We start from the raw sequence: 20583 nt of genomic DNA, 5'->3' as shown, positions 1-20583 counted from the left end.
TACAGCCACTGGTTTAGGATCACATCAGCATGCCTGGGAGGAACAACCTTTAATCAGAGTAAAGAGTTCTTGGTTTTGTGGTCTTTCGACCTTTGATCTCTGCTCAAATTGCTAGTGAGGCTGTAAATTAGTGCTGGTCAAAATGATGATTTCTTGGTGAGCACGGACCACTTATTTGAGGCCCACTGTGGTCTTGCAGCTTCATCCAAACCACTGAACAGACATCAGAAGAATTGTTAACACCATCTTCTGAATCCTGTTTCTTTCTTTTCAGCAGCCTCAGGCCCTAAACTCACCCAGCCACTGATCTCCCTCTCCTCCCCTCTTCAACCCCCTAAGGCTCCGTGGACTCCCTTCCGTATCACAGGCACATACCAGCCTCCTTCACCCAGCCATCACCCCTATTGTCCTTCTGTTCCCAGCTCTGCTGATGCCTCAAACTTGTTGCTCCCAAACCCACTTCAGTAGAACCTGTCCTGCCCATGCATTTCTAGGTTATACTTACTGTTCAAGATGCTGTCAAGCCACATATATCCCTATACAGGCATAAAAGGGTAACCTCGAAAAACTAATTTTTTTTTGTTCTTTCTTCTTGTGTTTTGTCTCAAAAGGGGTGGCTTAATTAAACACGTATTAGTTTTTCCACTAGTTGACATCTCCATTTTTAAAGCCCCATTTCCAATGATGTTATAACATCTCCTTTTCATTGCCAAATCCAGACCATCTCCTGCAGGAGTCTTCTTTGACATAGTTAACTACAAACAAATCTAAATGCCTAGAAGTCTACCTAATTTTTCATATTTAGTGCTGTCTGACTTTATAATACAGGTCTGAAAGTACAGTGAATGGTCTCCAAATGGCAGGTAATATCTTCTAAGGAAAGCATGCCTTTGCTCTGAGTCATTTTACCCAGACCAAGCATTCCCAAAATATTAAAGAAACTACATTTAAGTTTGCAGTTGCTTTCATCTCCCTCTGCACTGATATGTAATGAAAGAGCCCATTTCCTATGAATCTGCCACAATGAATCTAAAGCCCCTGCTTCCCACAAACCAGAGAAATAATGCAGCTGTCTACCTCATAGCTTCCCAGACAAAGCCTTTGATGTCCTCTCATGCCAAAGACCTCCCTGAGTCACCTCTTACAAGTAAAGAAAAGCAGAATTTCCTTTAGTGACCAGCCTTGATTTGCTGCTCCCAGTTATGAAAGGTAACACCTGTAAACCAGTAACTAAAGCTGCCCAAAGCCAGTAATTTAATGCAACTGCTGGATGTATTCTGTCTTCAGTAACAGGAGTAAGATGAATTGGACAAGAACCAAGTCAGAAGGTCTAAAGTGTTAAATAAAAGATAAGGGAGTTAAGAATTGTGAAATCAGAGGGGAGGAAAAAATCTTACAAGTAGGTTTCTTTCACAGCGGTTTAGAAAGCAGCAAAAATATTACAGAACTGAACACTAGCAGGTGTTTTGCCACTTCAAAAGAAAAAAAAATGGAAGGAGGAGGGTTTCTGAGGGAATGGTTCAAAGAGAATGAAGGGTTAGATAAGGCACATTTCAGGAAGAGACTCAGTTGTGGAAAACAATTATTCACGATACAGGTAAACTGTGAAAGCACTCTGCAGCTGAACTCTCCCCCAAGGGGCAATTTACAGGCAGAGAGCAGGCATATCCTCTCCCGCTGATGCTAAGGAGGCAGCAGCAGCAACTGGGAACGTCCACACATCGTGCCAGGCCATGCAGGACCATCCTGCTGCAGAGTCTGAAGGCATAGAGCTGCAACTAATTTAATTAAAGGAAAAAACATTCTCTTAGTCATGCATCAAACTAAGTCTTGAGCAATTCTGGCCATCTTGACAGCATTCAGATGAGACTAAAAAGGTAGAATAGCATTGCAGACAGTAATTACAAGCAAAAATACACTGAGAAAACACCTGATAATACTGCCATGGAACACAGTTTTAAAGAGAATCAGCCAGCAAGCTGCTAGTGGTGCCTAACATCAGTTTCCCTATCAGGGCAGCACTGGGAGGCTTTTCTAGCTTAGGTCACGCATTCATTCCTTTCTCATGGTTCCCTTGCCTTCCATCTGAGCAACAACTCAGTACAACACTATCCTGTTTTGAAAAGCTGGAAAGCCTCTCACATACCAGTCACCAGGAAACACAAAAAAGCAGTTGTAAATTCGTAAAATTAAGGTACAAGTGGCCAACACAATGACAAGATAGCAGCAATACAAGGTCAAGGTCACAAAAGAAATGCAATTACTCCAATGTGCTCTTCTCTCTCCTTCCTGTCCCTGGCATGTAATCCCACTTGCATTCAACCTACTCCTGACAATGTGGGTAGGAAAACTCAGGGTGCCTCCAGGATGGAGTAGGAATTGATCCTCCTGCTCCTGATCACTGCACTGTTCCCTCAGCCTGCAGTCAGGCAGAACAAATATATTGTTTTTTTCCAACTCCATGGTCTCCTCTGGAGATCTTTTGCTTGTGTGAAACCAGCTTATCTTATGCTATGGCCCAAACTGCAAAAGTGAAAAACGTGTGCAATACCCCTTTGCACTTACAGCTCTATACAGGCTGGAGGGCTAGGCACTCTCAGACAGATGTATTTTATGCACTCAGCATACAGTGCTTCTGTCTTGTGCAACACAAATCTAGAAAGGACAGCGGGTAAGGAAATTGCAGAAAGCAACTGTTTAACAATGAGCAAGAGTCTTCATCACAAGAGAAAGAGGCAAGACTAGGACACAAGCGATAGAAAAGTAGGGGAAAACTGAGGACAAACAGGCAGAACAACACAAGGAGTTGAGTGATAAAGGTGGAATAAGATGGTATTAGTGAAGCACAGGTGAGGCTTCTAATCAGTCTTGGACATCTCTCAGTGGAGAAGGGAGAGGTGACAGGACATGCTGGGTTACTTACATGGGGCATAGAACATCATCAGAAGGGGTTTGTCTTCCTTCTTCAGAAGCCTTCTCAGTTCCTAATGAATGAAACAAAGAAAATAAAAACAGACCTATAGCCAAGGACACCACTTATTATTTGTGTTACAACTTCAGAAAGTTAATATATGTATTACAGAATACAGGCTCATTTATACAATGGAAGAAGGGTCATCCTTCTTAACAGACAAGACGAGTTTCTCTTCCTTACTCAGTTTTAGCTTGAAAGAAGATGGCAGAATTTATTATAGATTCAAGTATCTGCTAAATATCCTAGACCAGTATCTTCACTGCTGAGATGTGGAAGCTGCATGGCTTGGTTTATTCTCACTGCAGAATCTCTGACTGGAAACTTTTTCTTCCCTGACCCACCCAAAAGCCATACTCTAATTCAAAAAGTCAGACTCAATAATAAACAAAAAAAGTTCCGTTTCCAGACTATGAAGCCTAGTCGAAGCTATGAGAAGCCATGACAAAATATTTTTCAGTACCAGAATGATGGGAAACCAGATGAAGTTTTCAAATTGAATGCAACCCTTGGAAGGCTTGTAATAGACTAGAGGGTGAACATTAAAAATTAATCTTCCTACAAAAACTGAATGTCAACTGTTTCTAATATTAAAAATGAAAGCTAGAAAATTGAAAAAGCCCGTTATGAAATATCAGCTAGAGTCCAATCAATTAAAGTTTTAAAAATCTATAGACTAGAAAACTAATATGAAAGACCAAGCTGATTATATTACAGAGAATATAATGAGGTATGTGGTGGCACTGGCTTTTTAAGGTAATTTCATTGTGTTTGCTGCTTTCCCACTTCACTCTGAGAGGACAGGTACTGTACAAGGTTACATCACTCAGGATCTGGATCCTGTTCCTTCCTGCTTTAGACTTCCTGAGACAACGCCAGGCATAAGAGAACCCAAGGTTTAATGACAACCTGCAGTTGCAAGAGCAGTGTTTTACCTCCTACTTGCATACTGCAGTGACTGCATTTTGCAAATTGCTATGCTTTTCTGAGACAAACAGGTCTCTTCTGCCACACCATTCACAATGTTTAGATACATGCCGTGTAGTTGGCAGACCAGTATCTACCACATGTAGGGGAGAGGAAGGCGGGGGGATGCAGGAGACTTTATAGTTATCATAATCCACAAACTTTGTCAAGTCACTTAAAATAGGTTACTTTAAACTTCCCTTCCAAAGAGAGGTGCTTCATTGAGAGTTAGAACAAACATACACATCCCATATATTTACAAAACATATAAATCATCTATGCAGCTAATGTACCTTTTCACTGTCAATATGCACAACATCTTTGGCTTCAGGATCCTCCTCCCATAGTGGAGCACCTTCCGGATCCTTGAGAAAGGCCACCATAGACTGTAATAAACAGGGAAAAAAGCTTTGAAAGCAAACATAATAGAAACCATGAGACATTCAACCTCAAATCCACGCTGTCACGCAAACCCCATCCAATTGGTGCTTCTGCTTTTCTGCTCATATACTCATCTGCTCTAATGCAGATGAACACAAATTATTGCAGAACCAAGCAATACATGGGTGTGTACCTTCCTCATAACTGATATCCCAACTTACCAGTTCCCATTTCCACTATAAAACTGAGGAAAACAAAGTGAAAGTAGACCAGCACACAGACAGTACTTCAAGGATCCTTCAGAGAGTTCTTTCAATGGTACTAGATCTGCCATACTACCAGCTACTCCCTGGCTTAGCAGGAAAGATTTCTCTTTATGTAGAGGTCAGGTTTGCATGCCCTTCACCAGATCTGAGTAACCTTTGAATCCAGAAGGGCTAGTTGGAGGGCACACTGATACTTGCTGCGAGCAAAAGCAACGAACTCCACACCTGAAGATCAAACTGCTTATTTGGTCAAAGGAAGAAAAATCCACCAATAACTCCCTCTATGACCCACCTACCTAGAAACTGCACTCAGTGGATTTTTTTAGTTGGAGAGTAAGAAGTAAACATGACAAGAGAAGTAGGAAATATAAGACGCTATGATTTTGCAGTTCTCATATTCAACAAGCTGAGTACACATGCGTGCATACTTTATAACTGCTGTACCCAACTGACAGACAACCAACAATCCATTTCAGCAGATGACAGATAATCTATCGTAAGAAAATACTCTCCAATGGTTCTGATTTCAGCCTGAGGGAAACTCCAGCCCTCTGAAGTCAATGAGATGCTCTCCATGAATTCCAGCAGAGTTGCACTGCCCCCCATTAGCAGCTTTACATGGAAGCACAGGCTTGATCACTGTTATCCTCAGATGTATGTACTCTAGGAAACATAATACTTGGTATTCTGTGTTCATTCACCACTCATATTGACCTCATTTCTTTCTCTGTGGTATTACTTGAGGTACATGTCCACTCCCAGACAGGACCACTGCCACACCAGTAACGTAATGAGGTCCCTGAGGAGCTTCTGTCAATGTAAGAGTGAGTGGGTGATGCTGCCACAGGACTAAGTAAACCTAGTTTAAGTTGGATTAAAGAAAACCTTCGTTAAAGCCTTTTTCAGCCCATGGGATATTTTGCCAAAGCAGCTCATGGCTGAAGAGCAGAGATGGACAAACACTAAAACACGCCAAGAATATCCATCTAAAAGCCTAGATTTGTACTTCACCTTCTCAAGAGCAGGTTAGCAGCACACTTGGTGACTCATGCTGCTCAAACAGTCTCAGACACACTTCTGCCACCTCTCTGCCTTTGGTAGGTCTGCTCTGGTACAACATCCCAACAGCTTATCAACAGATAGTGGAGGTCAGCTCATTTTCCTGCATCTCAGTTGGTACTTGTGAGGGATTGTGAGGATTCAGGGCTTACAGCAGGATCCATTTATTACATTTATGTTTCTGTCTACTTGCACAGCTAATATTGAAGAGATTTGTCTTATCACAAGAGGCAGCATATATTAGTCACTAGACAGCAAGCAAAGCACTTAATGTACACAGTAAGATGATCTAAGGGGTGAGGTAGTAGTGCTGGGACCACAAACACTTCAAGGAGAAGAAATTTGTTTTAATACAGCATTTGTAGCTAGCTCCTTTCTCTGCTAAAAAAAAAAAAATCAAGTCATTCAAAATAGAGTTACAGTTGTAAAAAGCTCTAAAACTAGAGGCATTAACATCCCAAATGATGCCTAAGAAAACTTAGTAATATACAGGGAAATGAGAGAAGAGGACAAAACAGTGGAGATGTTCTACATTTTGGAAAGCTACATAAAGTTCTGCTCACTCTCAGTCTGCACAGACCTCAGCTATACACTGGAGGGAAGGAGAGAGGGGTCAACATTTTAAACAGCTAATAAGTACAATTGACTTTGCTAGTTTCAAGAATTCCTGCATGCCAAGTTCAGTCATGTAGAAACAGATGTGGTTAGAGGATGAGGGATTAAAGAGATTTAATTCATCCAGCCTCTCCCTCTTAGCCAAGTCAGAAAAAATTAGATGTGTAATGTCTTCTGGCAGGAGCAGGCAGTACATTGCCTTGCACTCATTACTTCATGCAGTGAAGAGAACTTCCTGTGTGCCTTTAAATAGGAAAGACACCCCCCCCCACCTGCCACCAAAGCACAGCACTTGAACACAGAACAGCACTGGTCCCGAGGCTGCTGGGTTAGAGATCAGAGCAAGGTCTAGGCCACAACAACCCCCAGGTTGAACAATCAGCTACACTCCTGTCCTGCCATGACATGGCCAGGACCTGCTTCGACCCTGCGGCACCAACAGAGCCATGCTGGGCTGTAACCCACTGCCTGAATCCCTGCAACAGCTTTGAACCCTAAACATCATTCCAGCAGAATACGGGACATGGCTCCATCCAGCCTATGCTGCTAAAAGCAAACTAGTTTTAACAGCACAATAGCTGGCTATCGTATGTAGACCTAAGTTTTAATCTGAAAAAACCCACATCCCTGTACTTTTCACTCTATTGAAATATAATGCAGTAGGGATGCTTATAAAGGCTTCCCTTGAATTCACATACACACTCCTTACAACAGCAAACTGGTAAAGGATTCAGAATTTAGAACAAGACCAATTTATTGGGCTGGTCTATTCCCTCTGCTAGCACTGAATTTGTACTCTAATGAGTTTTCTCCACTTTAGAAGGAGAGTAAAACTCTCCCTGTACTTTATCCTCCAGAAAAGGCTTCATCATGTAATAAACACAGCCTGGATACTGGCCTTATGGCACTACTGAGGATTAGGACATGATGGTGTGGCTAAAACAACATATGAACAGACATATCAGTTAAGACCAAAGACTGATCTAAGCTTAGGTCTCCAACAGCAGCTGACTACAGATACTTGGGGAAAAACTATACTAGTACTATTCTTATATAGCATACACTGGTACATGCTCAATTTCTGGCAAAAAGTAATTAAGTTTACGGACTCTGTACCAGCTGTTGTATTTGGACCTCTGTGCTTGCTAACTGTCAATAGATCTATCCTTTATGACTATCTAAACCTGGTTTTAAGACTCCTAAATTCTTGGCTTTCACAACATGTAGCTACAGTTTCCACAACTTTTTTTTTTAAACATTGCAGCTATTTGCTTCAAATCAGCAGTCCCAAAAATGCCACTGTTTGCATCCAAGTTTGGAGAAAAAAATAGGTAATAATCCATTTATTCAAGCTACTCACAGTGATACAAATATCTATCGTAATCTCCTCCAGGTGTCCTTTTTTCCAAGCCCAAGAATCTTCATGCAAATATTCAAGCCATCTGTACCTCTGATCATCCTCACTGCTCTTCTGCAGTACTTCTACACCTTCCACTTGATGGGGCAACCAGAATCACATACAAGACACAAGATGAAGGAATCCAATGGACTCAGAAGGTAGAATAATATTTAATAACATTTCCTCTTCCATTCTCTATTCATTTCCTAATAATTTGATTTTTAAATACTGTTAAGCACAGGGCCAATACTTTCAATCCAACCGCTGTCCTGATTGGTAATCCAAAACCCATTATAACAGCCTGCATTCTCCACCATAGCTGGATCTGTGACCTTTCCTTCCCTCTCATGTTTACTACCCTGCAGGTTCCTAACTTTCATATTGACCAGCCACTTGGTATTGTGAGAACCTAAGCCCTTCTGCAAAGAGTTGGAAATATATTTTTAAAACTATCACTAACAATTTTGCATCACTGAACTTTGTTATCTTGCCGTTCACCTCCCTTTAACAGCTCAGATTCTAACACGGGTCTCAGCAGCTGGAGGTTCTGACAGCTAACTTCCCCCCACTGTGAACACCGAGCTAGCCTTTATTCTTCATATTTTTAACAGCAAACCCACAAGGGCATCTCTGCTAATTACATAAGGATTTAGTTACTTTAAGAAATGAAAAGCTTTTCTTAAAAACCTGAGTACACTATCAGCTGGATCAGCCACATCAATGAAATTGCAGATTACTTTAGAAGAATCCTTTTACAGTTCTTCAGAGCTGTGTCCATCACTCTCACTCTCCAAAATGTCATACATATATTAATATGTCTACTGGATGCCTGGAAAGAAAATCTGAGTTTTATTGCCACAAGCTTGCTGAATGATGTGAAACAAATCCTTTAATCTCCCCGTTCTTCACTGTGTCCACCTGTCCGTAAAATGAGTATGATACCCTACGTAATTGTGTTGTTCCGCTGCTCACTGTTTGTAATGTACTGGGAGATTCCTGACAAACACAGCTGAGAGAAAGACAGAAAGAAAGGTCAGTCTCAACAGAAGAAAATAGGGAGAAGTGGTACAGAGGGAGAAATACAGAAAATATTCAGGCAGCTGTGAGCAGTAGAACAAATAAACACTCAGCTGAGTTATCTGACCACTGCCCAGCTCTGATGCACTGTCCACCTGTACATCATTAGCAGTTGGCTTCACAGCAGCAGTTAAATTAAGAAAGACTACAGCTTCTAGAGCGAGTGACCTTCAAAACCCCTCTTCCACCCACACTGGCATCACACATCTCTGTCCACAGGATGCTGCTTACTTCTTCCCAGAAGACAAGGCAAAAGGGAAGGGGTAAATGCTCATCACCAAACAGCATCTGAAGGACTAAATGGTATGGTTCCCGTTGTGCTGTGATTGCCTCTCAGCCCAACGCTCCCTGGGGCTCTGCAGGTGCTTTGCAGTTGATCCAATCTGTAAGGAAGCACTCATTCCTGGTTGCAGCACTTTATGGAGAGCAGGAAAGACATGTCATGCATTGTTCAAACCACCCAAATTGAGGCAATTAACAAGTCTTCCTTGCCCCACCATGCACCAGGAGGAGGAAAAAAAAAATAAAAATCACCAGGTGGATTTCCTCACAAAGTACAGAAAGAGCATCAGGCACTTGCTGACTAGGCTGGGTAACCAATATTGCCCTTCCTAGTGCCAGAAAAGATTTCTACTGCAGGAGGCGGGAAGATACACAGTCCTACTCTCCCCACCTCAGGTGAATCCTGCAAGTGCAATCCCCAAATGTAGGCTGAGTGTCACCCTTCCAAGCCAGTCCCCCCATCAGCTACCCCACAACAACTCTGGCTGTAAAAGGAAGGTCCAGATCAAGCATGCTTAGGAATGGCCACTCTGACAGACTCAGGTTCATGTGGATCTCACACAGGATTTCCTCCATCACAGGCTAAACCCCTGAACAAGCCAGAAAGGTAAGTAAATGTAATGATGTCAGCCTGGGGTGGTGTCATGGAGCCCCCAGAAGACCAACAATGGTGCAGAGCCTGAGTTTGCTGGAGGAGGAAGAGAAATGGGAACTGGGCATTAGAGATAGAAGCCATTTCTGGAAGTCAAGTGATTGCAGGGCTGTAGCCTCACATGACAATACTCCCAGTGCTTCACCACGGCTTTGCAGAGGAAGGTTGCACACTTTTAGCCTGTTAACTGTGCCTTCAGTCCACCATTTCTACAATCATGAAGATCTACACATTCATTTCACCCTTCATTTCTTCTTTCCTCCATTGCCCTTACAGAATGTTGCTTTCTGTTGCTTTGTGTCAAGGTTTGCAGAAGAAGGAAGGTCATTTTATCTCCGCTACACTCAGGGAATATCCCCAGGAACTGTGGTTCCATAATCCGACAAAAGATAAGGCCTCTCAGCTCTCTTTAAAGTTTATAAACACATAACCTAAAAACCTCAGAGAACTCCTTATCAAAATGCAGTATCAGCTAATACTTTTAGTTATACTGCTACTAATAGCACCTTGTAAACAAAACAAGAAAATCTGTTTGTTACCAGCCCGCAAGTTAACTCACAGTTTACATTACAATTCAACATGGTTTCAATATTTTTCATAATACACAGTTCTACTTGATCTGCGGTTGGCAGACACATACGCACACAAAAAGTCATGCCTTCAGCATGAAAATGTACCAACACCCGTTTTTAATCCACAAATGTCTCCCCCATATCTAGCAAAGCCGAAAGAATAATAATCAAATATTTAAATTTACCTTCAACGTGACCGCTCTGTTATATTCAGTATGAAATGCACCATCCCTGTTGAACAAGGAGTGGGGAAAAGTGTTAACTTACAGTATTGTTGCTGGAAATCATACAACTGCTCTTCCTCACTTCTCTCTAACCAGAATAACATTATCCTGCTGAAGCACAGAACTAAGGAGAATTTACAGTACAGTAATTTAAGGAGGGCAGGGTGGAAGACAGTAAGGAAAAGGGGTGAAACAGTGTAAAGCAAACAGGTTTCTAGTAAATACTTTCCTCCCTGACACTTTAACAAGAATATTAACTAAGGCATGATCTTTGGAGATGGATATGCAGCTGCTTGGTGTCTCTTACACTTAACAGTACTCCCACTCCTATTATTTCCAGGAAGAAAATCTCTCGCTATCTCACTACACTTGCCTTCCTCTACTTAATTTATGAAGTACTATCTCAAGTCAGAAAAGCAAGCACAGATAGGTGAAGGGACTTGCCCAAGGCACATGCCAGCAGGCACGTGACAGGGAAAGCAAGAAAGCTCAAATCTCAGGCATCAGCCCTGGGCACTGGGTAGTTTTAGTCCATTGGGCACCTCTCCCAGGTCCTACTCATGCTTTTACTCTGTTCAACAGCAGAATATATTTATCTCAACTTCTGTCACAACACATGCTTGCAGACTGAAGAAACTGCAACCAATTTCACGTGTCAAAAGATAAAAAATAAGAAGTCTTCATGCTGCAGCAGTATGATGCTGCAAGGAGAACAAATGGTCCCACCAGGGGCATCAACAATTAGGAACTACAAACCCAGCCCAGCACTCACTTATAATGGAGCAATTCCACTCCTTTCTCCTTTGAATTAGGATTTACTTTCATCTTCTTGCATAATTTTCGGCTTTCAGTATCACTGCAAAAAACACATATTGGAAGAAAAATGGTTACAAGAAAGGAAATCAAACGCATTCAGTTCTGAAAACTCATTGCTGTGCTTCCTCATCAGCAATTAGTTGCAACTAACAGTAATTTGGAAGCTGTTCAGCTAAGTTTGTGGGACAAGCATTGTGAAAACCTGCATCAGCCAATTTAATTTCTCCATTTGCTTGGTCAGGACGCAGTGAACTGTGTTAAAACCACATCCCAAATCCAGACCCTAACCAGTAGAAAAGCAGTCCATTCTAGCATGTTTGAGTACCTCAGGAGACCTTCTGTCCATGGGATTAACATAAAATTTAGGAAGTCAAGTTTTCAAGAAGGCCACACTACTGTTAGGGTAGTGGTCAAAGAGTACTGTTTGTGAAAAAGAGTCAAACAAAAAAAGCAGATCAGCTTTTATATTTGGCAGAAGATAAAACAGAAAAGAAACATCTTCATGGTATCTCGAAGTCCAGATTACAAGTAGATAACCTTAAAAGGTCCTGCAGAAAGCAAAAAACAATTCAAATTTTGGAGCCCCAAATCCAGCAATCCCATTCACTCTAGGTACGAGGGATGTGTCATGGAGTCACAACTAACAAGCGGAGGTAAAGACCATTTGCCACAGCTCCTGAAGAGGGAGGCTGCACATAACAGCAGACAGACTGCTGGAGGTGGTTTTCAGACAGCATGAATCTCTTCCAGCATCAGATTAAGCTGAGTTGAAGACGACAGAAGGGTCATAGGAGAAATTGCATATACATTTGCTTAGATGGGCAGGTAAAGGGTCTTCATGGCCTAACTGCTGTCCTAAACAATGCAGACATGAAGCTATAAGGATACTTCAAGCTCAAGTGGATATGAAGTCAGTAAAAGACCTGGGGAGATAAGTGAAACAGTACAACTACAAAGTAAAGAGAATGATATGCATTGAAAAGACTATTCTTTGCATCGAAAAACAGCAAGATCTAAAAGCTTGGAAACTTGTTCCTAGCAGAGGACAACTTGTACCTTTTACATAGATAAATCAATTTAGAAAATGAAAACACTGAAAAACCATCAAGTTTAAACACATCAGAGATGGCAAGATGCAAGGGTTGCAAGAGTCCCACCAAATTAAGTGCTGCTGCCAGCACTGGTGCTAATTCTCCCAATGTTCTCCAGCTGCCTTTCTGCAAATGTGAGGAACAACAAACAGTAAGTTTGCAGTGTGCTGCAGATGAGAGTGTGTCATTGTGGAAACTTCCCAAATGCTTATTCTAGATGGCAGCAAGGAGGGGTGTGCTATGGACACAGGCAACAAAATTGGAATATTATGCAGAAGACAGAAATTACCATTTTAAGGAACTACCAAAGCATGCAACTACCTCACCAGCGAGGAGCACCTGTAATCCCAATTGTACAGAAGCACATTCATCTGAGGTTTTACTGAAGTCATGTCAGTTCTGCATTTTCAGATCACAGCCAAAGCTAGTCACAGTAACCCATAATCTTTCTTTGCTTCTCCAGGAGGCAGGACATCCGAGCCCAGGAAGACAGTTCCTTTCCTGTTGCTGCTGCATCTTTGTTTTCCCCAGACTGCAGTGGAAGGCGGAGCTAAAACATATCATCTGTTCATTGAATAAAGTGAACATATCTCCTTGTAACAAAACTAGATTCCAAAACAAATAGCCTGGATTTGGAGTTTTGCCAGAAAGCTGGTTTGCCAGGTGGAGTCTGTACAGCAAGTCTGCAGCAACATCAAACCCTGGGGCCAGAAACATCCCTCCTTCTCTCACCTGCAGTGCTACAATGGTCCCATGGGCTAAACCTAAGCAACTCGAAGGTCAGGGAATTTCAGGAGGCACCAATTTCAGATCATCCTCCTTTCTTACCCCAGACAGATCTAGAAGCATGGAGAAGCCCTTGTGGCCTTGCTGGAGCTGACTGCCAGGGAGTTAACTGAAGTCAGCCTGAACCACTGTCAACATTTGTAAATGCTCTAGACACTGCCAAATGTTTCCAGGATACACATCTATTTGGTCACCTCAGCCTTGCCAATACAAATGTTAGGTGGTTGATGTGAACAAGTATAAGACTGAAACCTCCAGCAACAGGGTCTGTCAAACCCCAAGATGTGCAGACAATTGTTCCAGCATCAGTAGAGGACCAAAATAGGTATCAAACAATTCTGTTGCCAGTCCTGTCACCAATTTGGTGCAACTTCAAATCATGTGGGGAAAAAAGTGCAATTTTTCCTTATGTGTCATTTAGAGATCTGGACAGTCATCTTAGAAAAGTTCTGCAGGGTTTATAATGGAAAAAGGCTACAAAACACTACTACTGAGATGTAGCTGTGAGGAACCAGCTAGAAACTCCTACCACTCCATTTTCTGTTTGCATGAGTTTCTATTAAAAAAAGATAGATAAGAAGAGCTGTTTCACTGGAAGGAAACAGGATCTAAGCCTGCCCTGCTTTCAGGGTTGCTCCGTTTGTAGAGATTCACACAGCTGCCTGAACACATATCCATTATCTCAGGAAAGAAAGCAGCAGTTTGCTCCAGTATGTGTCTCACCATTTAGTGGGCAGATTCTCTGCACCGCTGCATTGGGAGTTTAGTCTGTTTATGCAAGGTATCCGCACTGATGCAAGGGATGGAAGAGGAGCAAATTCCCAGAACAGGAAGTATCTAAATATGTATCAGTAATTTTTTTCATGCATCAGTGCAGATCTCTGCACATGCCAGACCCACCAGCTCAGATACTATACTACCAATTCTTTGGAAAAAGCAGAAAAGGAGACATACAGAAATGGCAGAGATGGACCCGTTCTGCTTTTCTTTCTACCTTCACTTAGAGCTAGACAAAAATAATCTGCAGAGAGCAACCTGCTCTGATATCACTTAGTAATGACCATTATCCTTATTAAGAGTAAATATCAACACAGATGCAGTCTCTGCTTCCGCTCTGAGATTTGCCTCTTTTGGATCTTAGCCAACAGCCTTTCTCTGAAGATGAGCTCCTCAACTCTCACATGGGAGAGGGTAATTAGGACTCCAGTTCTTGCAATTTAATTATACTACTTGAAGAGGCAGTGTAAGAGTTTGTTATAAAGACTAAAGGGAAAAAAACAAAAAAGAAAACCAACAAACCCCCAAATCTAAAAAAAAGCCAGAAGCCACCCCCAAAATCAGCACTCTACCACCTAGGCCAATACACTCCAGGCAAGGCACCAGGCTCAGGAAATACAGGTTTAAGGATGAGGTCAGTAATGCCTCCAGCAGCCATCCTTGGCTGCCAGGTGCCATTTCTGTCCAGAACAATTTAAACCCTTGCAGATCCTTGCTGTGCTACTGCTGAAGGGACCTCTGCTTTGCTTGCAGGCAGTCCCACAAATCATCCAGCTTTATCTTCAACACAAAATCATCAAAAACACCAGCCTATCTGCAGAAAGGACCTAACCAGTAGCTATGTGGTAGTAAGGTCAACCCTAAGTGGTATAATGGTATGGCTTCCTTCTACCACCACAGGGATGTTCCCCACACTCCTCCTTCCCACAAAACCAAACCAAGGCTCCAAAACACTCCCTGATAGAGAAGCAAAGACATATGGCAGTGTGGTAAAAAGAACAATTAAACAAAGATCCAAGTCGGCCTACCTAAGCAAGTAGTCTAAACAACAAAGACAGCATGCATTGCAGGAACTCTTCACCCCTTTTCATTCACATCCCCGTCTCCTCTACTGGGAGCCACTTCTGTCAACTGGGGTTACGATGGAGCTGGCAGGAAGCCCAACTGGAGCGTTCCCTGTAAACCTCTGGGGTCCCCTGTCAGCGTTAACATGCATGAATAATCACTGCGCACAGGCAGCCAGCTGTTACCAGAGCAGGAGGAGAGCGAGGGGCTTGTGAAGGAGATCTGACCTCCTTTGGCTCATCATCAGTGAAGCCAGCACCTGAAGAGGACGTGCCACAGACATTCCTCAGGAGTGGCGCAGGATGCTCTGCCTGTGCAGGGCTGCTCACAGGCCTGGGAGCTTGTGTTCATAAGGATGGAGAAGCAGTGAGAGATACTGATGGCATTCCCCAGTGGCACAAGCAACCCAGAGAAAGGCTTTTGCAGTAATGAGTCAAGGTAATTTGGAGAGAGAAAGAACAATGGACAAAGATAGACAGGAGGAACACAAAATACTATCCAGGAGTTTGGCTGCAGTAACTCCATATTGGTTTCTAAAAACAAAACAAGTCTGAGCTGGACAGATCCTAAGTAAGAAATAGTGCATGAAAGTGACAGTGCAAAACACCCTCCTTGGGCAAATTCAAATTGTCCTGGGAGGTCCTGAAGGCAGCAGGACAAGACCAAACATCCTCAGCACCATCCTCCCACATAAGCACAGATAAGATCTCCTGCAGCTCCCTAATTATTTCCCTTATCACATAATGCGGCCCACTGGCTTCTCATCAAGAAGGAAAAACAGCCCTACAACCACATCAGCCTCTGGGGAGGAAGGATCTGGAATGACTGTCAAAACCCCTCTTAGGAAATGACAAAAATGTCACCCAAAAAAAGTTCATCTCCAGTTGCCATCGTAATAGCAGCATGTGAATGTGCTGTGTGGCCACTTCAGTGCTACAGTGCTGGCACCTAGGACTGGACCCAGCCTTCTTTTTCATCGGTACCCACAGTGTTTCCAGGCATAAGAGAAGTAATTAATAAAAACACTGACAGCGCCAATTTGAGTAACCAGGTCAGTAAATCTGCCTGCACAAAAACTATCTCACTCCTCTATCAGCATATCATGTAACCACATGTGAACCACAGACCTCACAATCTGTAAACAGATTTTATCTCTTCTATATGTATATCTCTCAGTCTGAAACAGGGCTCAACAATCCACATAAAATATGCTTCAGCAGTCCCTTGCATCACAGTTGCACCTGTAGACCCCAAAGCAATGGAGGCTCTGCTTTATCAGATAAACAAACTGTCACTGTCCCAACAGCTGGAAAAGACAAGACTGAGCAGGTAAGGAGGAATAACACTCTCTGAGAGCAAGGCAGTATGTCAGAGCAGAAACAGGGCTTCCTACAACAAGCCTCCCAACACTGGAAAAAGCCTTGGAAGGTACCGGTCAAAGCTGTCATCTTGTTACCAGCACGCTTTCTCATTATCTCTGCCGTTTAACTGCTTTCATTCTTTTATGTTATGGAGAAAACCACTGTACAGAGAACAACTCCAGTTATAACTTCAGGGAAGTGCAACTGCAATTTCAGGCCAGCCTTCACAAGTGAATTATCAAACAGGGTTTCCCAGTCCAATCTGCATCCTCTGCAATGCCCTCTGGCTACCTTCCATAGAATACCCTCTCCAGACAACAGACTGATGAACATCCTGAGAAAGCATGGAGTTGAGATCCTGCCAAACAATTAATTGAGCTTGTGACCCAAAAAAGCAGCAAAAGGAGTGTCAGCACCAGATATTTCTTCAAGCCACCTAAAAATATAAACCACATTTGCACTGTCAAGCCTAATCTGAAAGAGGAAGTCATTAACAGTCAGTTGTAGTTAAATGTGTGCTCCTACAAGATTTCAAAATTTTAAAATGCAATTTGTTAGCCATTGTTAGGAACAATGGGGGATTCTGACTATGCTCCTTGCACTCATCAATCTCACCCTCCAACAAGGACTGTTGTGATCCATTTATACTACAGCAGCTTGTGTACTTTGGTGACCAAATTAAAACAGACCAACCCTGCAAAACTCTCCTTCTCTCAGACTGCTGGCATTACCTCCCCATAGTCCTCACTCCTCCCAGCCCAGGGCAGCAGCTGCCACAGCTACTGTTGCTGACAGTATGTCACATTTGTAAGGCTCCTCATATTCTCTAATGATCCCAGACCTTCCTGTATCACTCTCTTGAGACAGATGTGAAATCAGAGAAGGGAATAAATAAATAAATAAATCGCATCTCAAACCATCAGCCTAGCTTGCAAGAGCACTTCTCCAAAGAGCTGTGCTAAGCAGCCGCTGGATGGTAATGGCTTACATCTACTCAAACAGAAAGCCCATACGCAGCTCTCTCTGCAGACAGGCACTTTGATACTATGAGTGGTGTTTAAGAACCTGCAGACACAAAAATAGGAACAGGACTCAGGAGAGATGGATGCAGAAGTAATCAGCACAGAAAGCTTAAAACACAAGATTTGTCTTTGAAAACAAAGCAACATTTTGTCACCGTTCTAGGCTCCTGATGGAAATTATCTTATAAAAGAAGTAACAATAGCAACAGGTTTCCATAGCACAGAACAAACGAGCTGCTCAAACAATGCGGCAGATGAAAAGCTTGAATCTTTTAAGGGATGGGGAGACAAAAACCAAAACCAAAAAACCTGCTGCTGGAGAGAATTAAAGATTAGGATTAGCAGATTGACAGGACAGAGTCTCACTTGAATTTAGGGCCTGATTTTTCCCCCTAGAACGCAGCAAAAAGTCTTCCTGTGACCCATGAGGCGATCGCAGCCTTCTGCTCCAAATGCTCCCCTGGAACGTGCCAGGAATGCAAACAGAATAATCCGTGTGCTGCAGAGACCCAGCACCACTCGTCACCCAATACAAATGACTCCCTGTGCCCATTAGTCAATTAGAGAAGCCAGGAATCTATAGAAATGAGATTAAAAAGAAGTATTTTCTGAAAATTAGAACTCATGAGATTGATTCTCACTGCAAGCAAAAGCAAGACAAAAGAGCAGAAAGAAACCCAAGACAAAAAGGTAACGGGTATCGTCAAGCAAAAACAATTAAGGGAAAAAGATTGTAAGATCCAGCCCTGCAGAAAGTCAGGAAGTTAAAATGAATGTTACTTTCCATGGAAATATAAATTAGGAAGAGGCACTCAGCAGCCCACACACCTGCACAGAGATAAGGTGAACACATTCACAGGAGCTACCAAAGGCTTTGCAGGAACTTCTAGAAACGCCAAACATTCAAACTCCCTTTACAATGCAGCAGCTTTCCTCAGACTCATCCAGAACTCCTCTAACTCACATAACCTGGTACAGGGGACCACTGTCCTAACCTGGGACACGTTACAACTACCACTGCCTTTTCAGTTTAACCTAAGATCCCCCCAAAAGTAGGTTTTGAATGTATCGTCTACAAGCACACAGACACTGCAGCACACTGCAGTTCCCTTGGCACCTGTTTTATGACCTTTAGCTGCACTATGGGCCTGGAGATGATTATAGAGGATGTTTAATAAGTATTGAGTGTAGGAAAAGAAGTAACTTTACATCAAATCTTAGTTCACTTACTCTTCATTTTAGGCGGAAAAGCAGCAGGGTTGAAGACTGACAGTTAATGAGCAACTCTAGGCAAAACTCACAGAATACACATGGTTAGGATGAAATTGAGACATGAGCCCAGGCTTGTACACCCAAACATTACAGTGGATTTTAGTTAAACATTCTCCATTTCTGAATTAATGCGATACACCAGACTAAATGGGCTTAGGTTAGGAACACAGAGCTGACTTTAAAAAGGAATTTTTTTTTTCAGACTGGCACTTCCTGCATGGTCACTCTTATAAGAAAACAAAAAGGCTTTAATGTGAATTAGCATTAACCATGCAGACAGGTTATAACAGAGACAGGAGGAAGTCACTGAAAAATCTACGCTGCATGCACAGTTTGCCCATATAAATGGCTTCCACACAAGGACCATGTCAACAGTATAACTACACCTGCAAAGTGTTCCTGATGGACACACGGCTTACCTCCCCTCGACCAGCTGCAAACAGAGCCTCTGCTATCTCCCGCAGGCTGGCACCTCACATTAAGTGCTATCCACTCCTGAGCTGCCCTTCGCTTTCAAGCCAACTGTAGAAAAAGGCTGAAATCCCAGCCATTGGAAATCTACCTGCATGGAAGTATCAGTGCAAGAGCACTCCTTTCTTCTTCCTTTTTTCTCTCTCCATTAGATCTGGTCATCTTTTTCATCAGCTTTAAAATTCAGCTACAAGAAATGAAGATGAGTACTTACTCTCTTAAATAAATCCTACTTCTGATCAGCTTTATAGGAGTGAGGGTAAAAACTAAAGAGCAAAATGACACTTAATGCTATCTGTACCAGCAGCCTTATTTCTGAACTTCCTCCCTGCTATTTCAAGGCATTAAACAAATTCATTTATGACTGTGTGTATGGGTAAAGCCTTTCTGTATCAAAGCATTAGGAAATTAGAAATTTGGGAAGGAAGATTTCATCTAAAAGGCAGATAAACACATAAATTGGGGGAAATCCCAGAAAAGACCATCACTCATTAGATTTGGCGCTCTCATGAAGCAGCACACATTTCGATACATAGCTCTGAAATGACTGCTTTACCAGCCAAATGACAGTCTTACCTTTATGCTGAATGTCATGGGATTGCAACAATATCAAGCAATTATTGGGGATGGGGACCACAAGAATGATGCACAGGACATACAAAAGGGACTAAAAGTATGACACACAGAAGCAGAAGAAGTTGGATTAAAACCACCCAAAAATTAGTCAGACATTTTAACCAGATGGCATTTCCTCTTCCTAGCAGTCTGATGTGCTAAAGCCAAGCACACTCGCTATGACAGCAGATGGAAATCACACAGCTTTGTTTATGTTTGGGACCTACAGTAAAGGGAACCATGCAAGTTTGAGCAGAGAATAATTATCCAGAGCCAAAAAAAATGGTGCTTTTTTTTTAAATACCAGTCCACAATTGGGCAGGAGTTAGCCAATAAAAAACTTGAGACAATTCAGTAACAGGAAAACTAGGGAGTGTTCACTAAATCACATTCAGGATGGAAAGAGCTAGTTTAAACCTCTTCTGCCACCTCCACAAAGCTGCACCTGACCACAATACATTTTATAACCTGCCAAACACATTTTCTTCTCTTCAACAAAGCTAGAAGATAACTTTATAATTCTTCAAAACCAGATCTCAGGTCATCACAAACTGGGACTGGAGCTTTGTCTTCTTTAAAGGAAAGCAGTATAAATTTTGTCTTTCACTCAAGCAGGAACTCCATCTTATTGTGTTCCCAGGAACATCACTTCGTACCTTTCCTTGCCACCATAAGGATTTGCCAAGACACTGTTTTTCACAAAACTCCTCTTCTCACTTGACCACATCAGTGCTTACCTCCAGTTGTGCTACACCTCCAAAGATGGAGGTCTCAGGAAATGAGGGGGGATGCAGAGGCTCTGCGGCACATACACCAACTCTCCATCCGCCTATGCAGCACACA

General features: G+C 42.5%; 1 protein-coding gene across 1 annotated transcript in view; it reads right to left on the bottom strand.

Moving 5' to 3' along the window:
* Positions 1–20583, bottom strand: part of PDIA5 (protein disulfide isomerase family A member 5) — a 110011-nt gene that overhangs the window by 62782 nt on the left and 26646 nt on the right. Inside the window, exons 4-7 of the mRNA XM_026852508.1 lie at positions 11237–11320; positions 10426–10471; positions 4231–4323; positions 2924–2984 (exon numbers count right to left, since the gene is read on the bottom strand). Coding sequence (XP_026708309.1) covers positions 2924–2984; positions 4231–4323; positions 10426–10471; positions 11237–11320 — 284 coding nt within the window. The remainder of the gene's footprint in view (positions 1–2923; positions 2985–4230; positions 4324–10425; positions 10472–11236; positions 11321–20583) is intronic.

The sequence above is a fragment of the Athene cunicularia genome (genome assembly GCF_003259725.1).
Source record: "Athene cunicularia isolate RWA chromosome 7 unlocalized genomic scaffold, athCun1 chr7_part1, whole genome shotgun sequence".
Classification (NCBI taxonomy): domain Eukaryota; kingdom Metazoa; phylum Chordata; class Aves; order Strigiformes; family Strigidae; genus Athene; species Athene cunicularia.
This window is presented reverse-complemented; position numbering and strand designations above follow the sequence as displayed.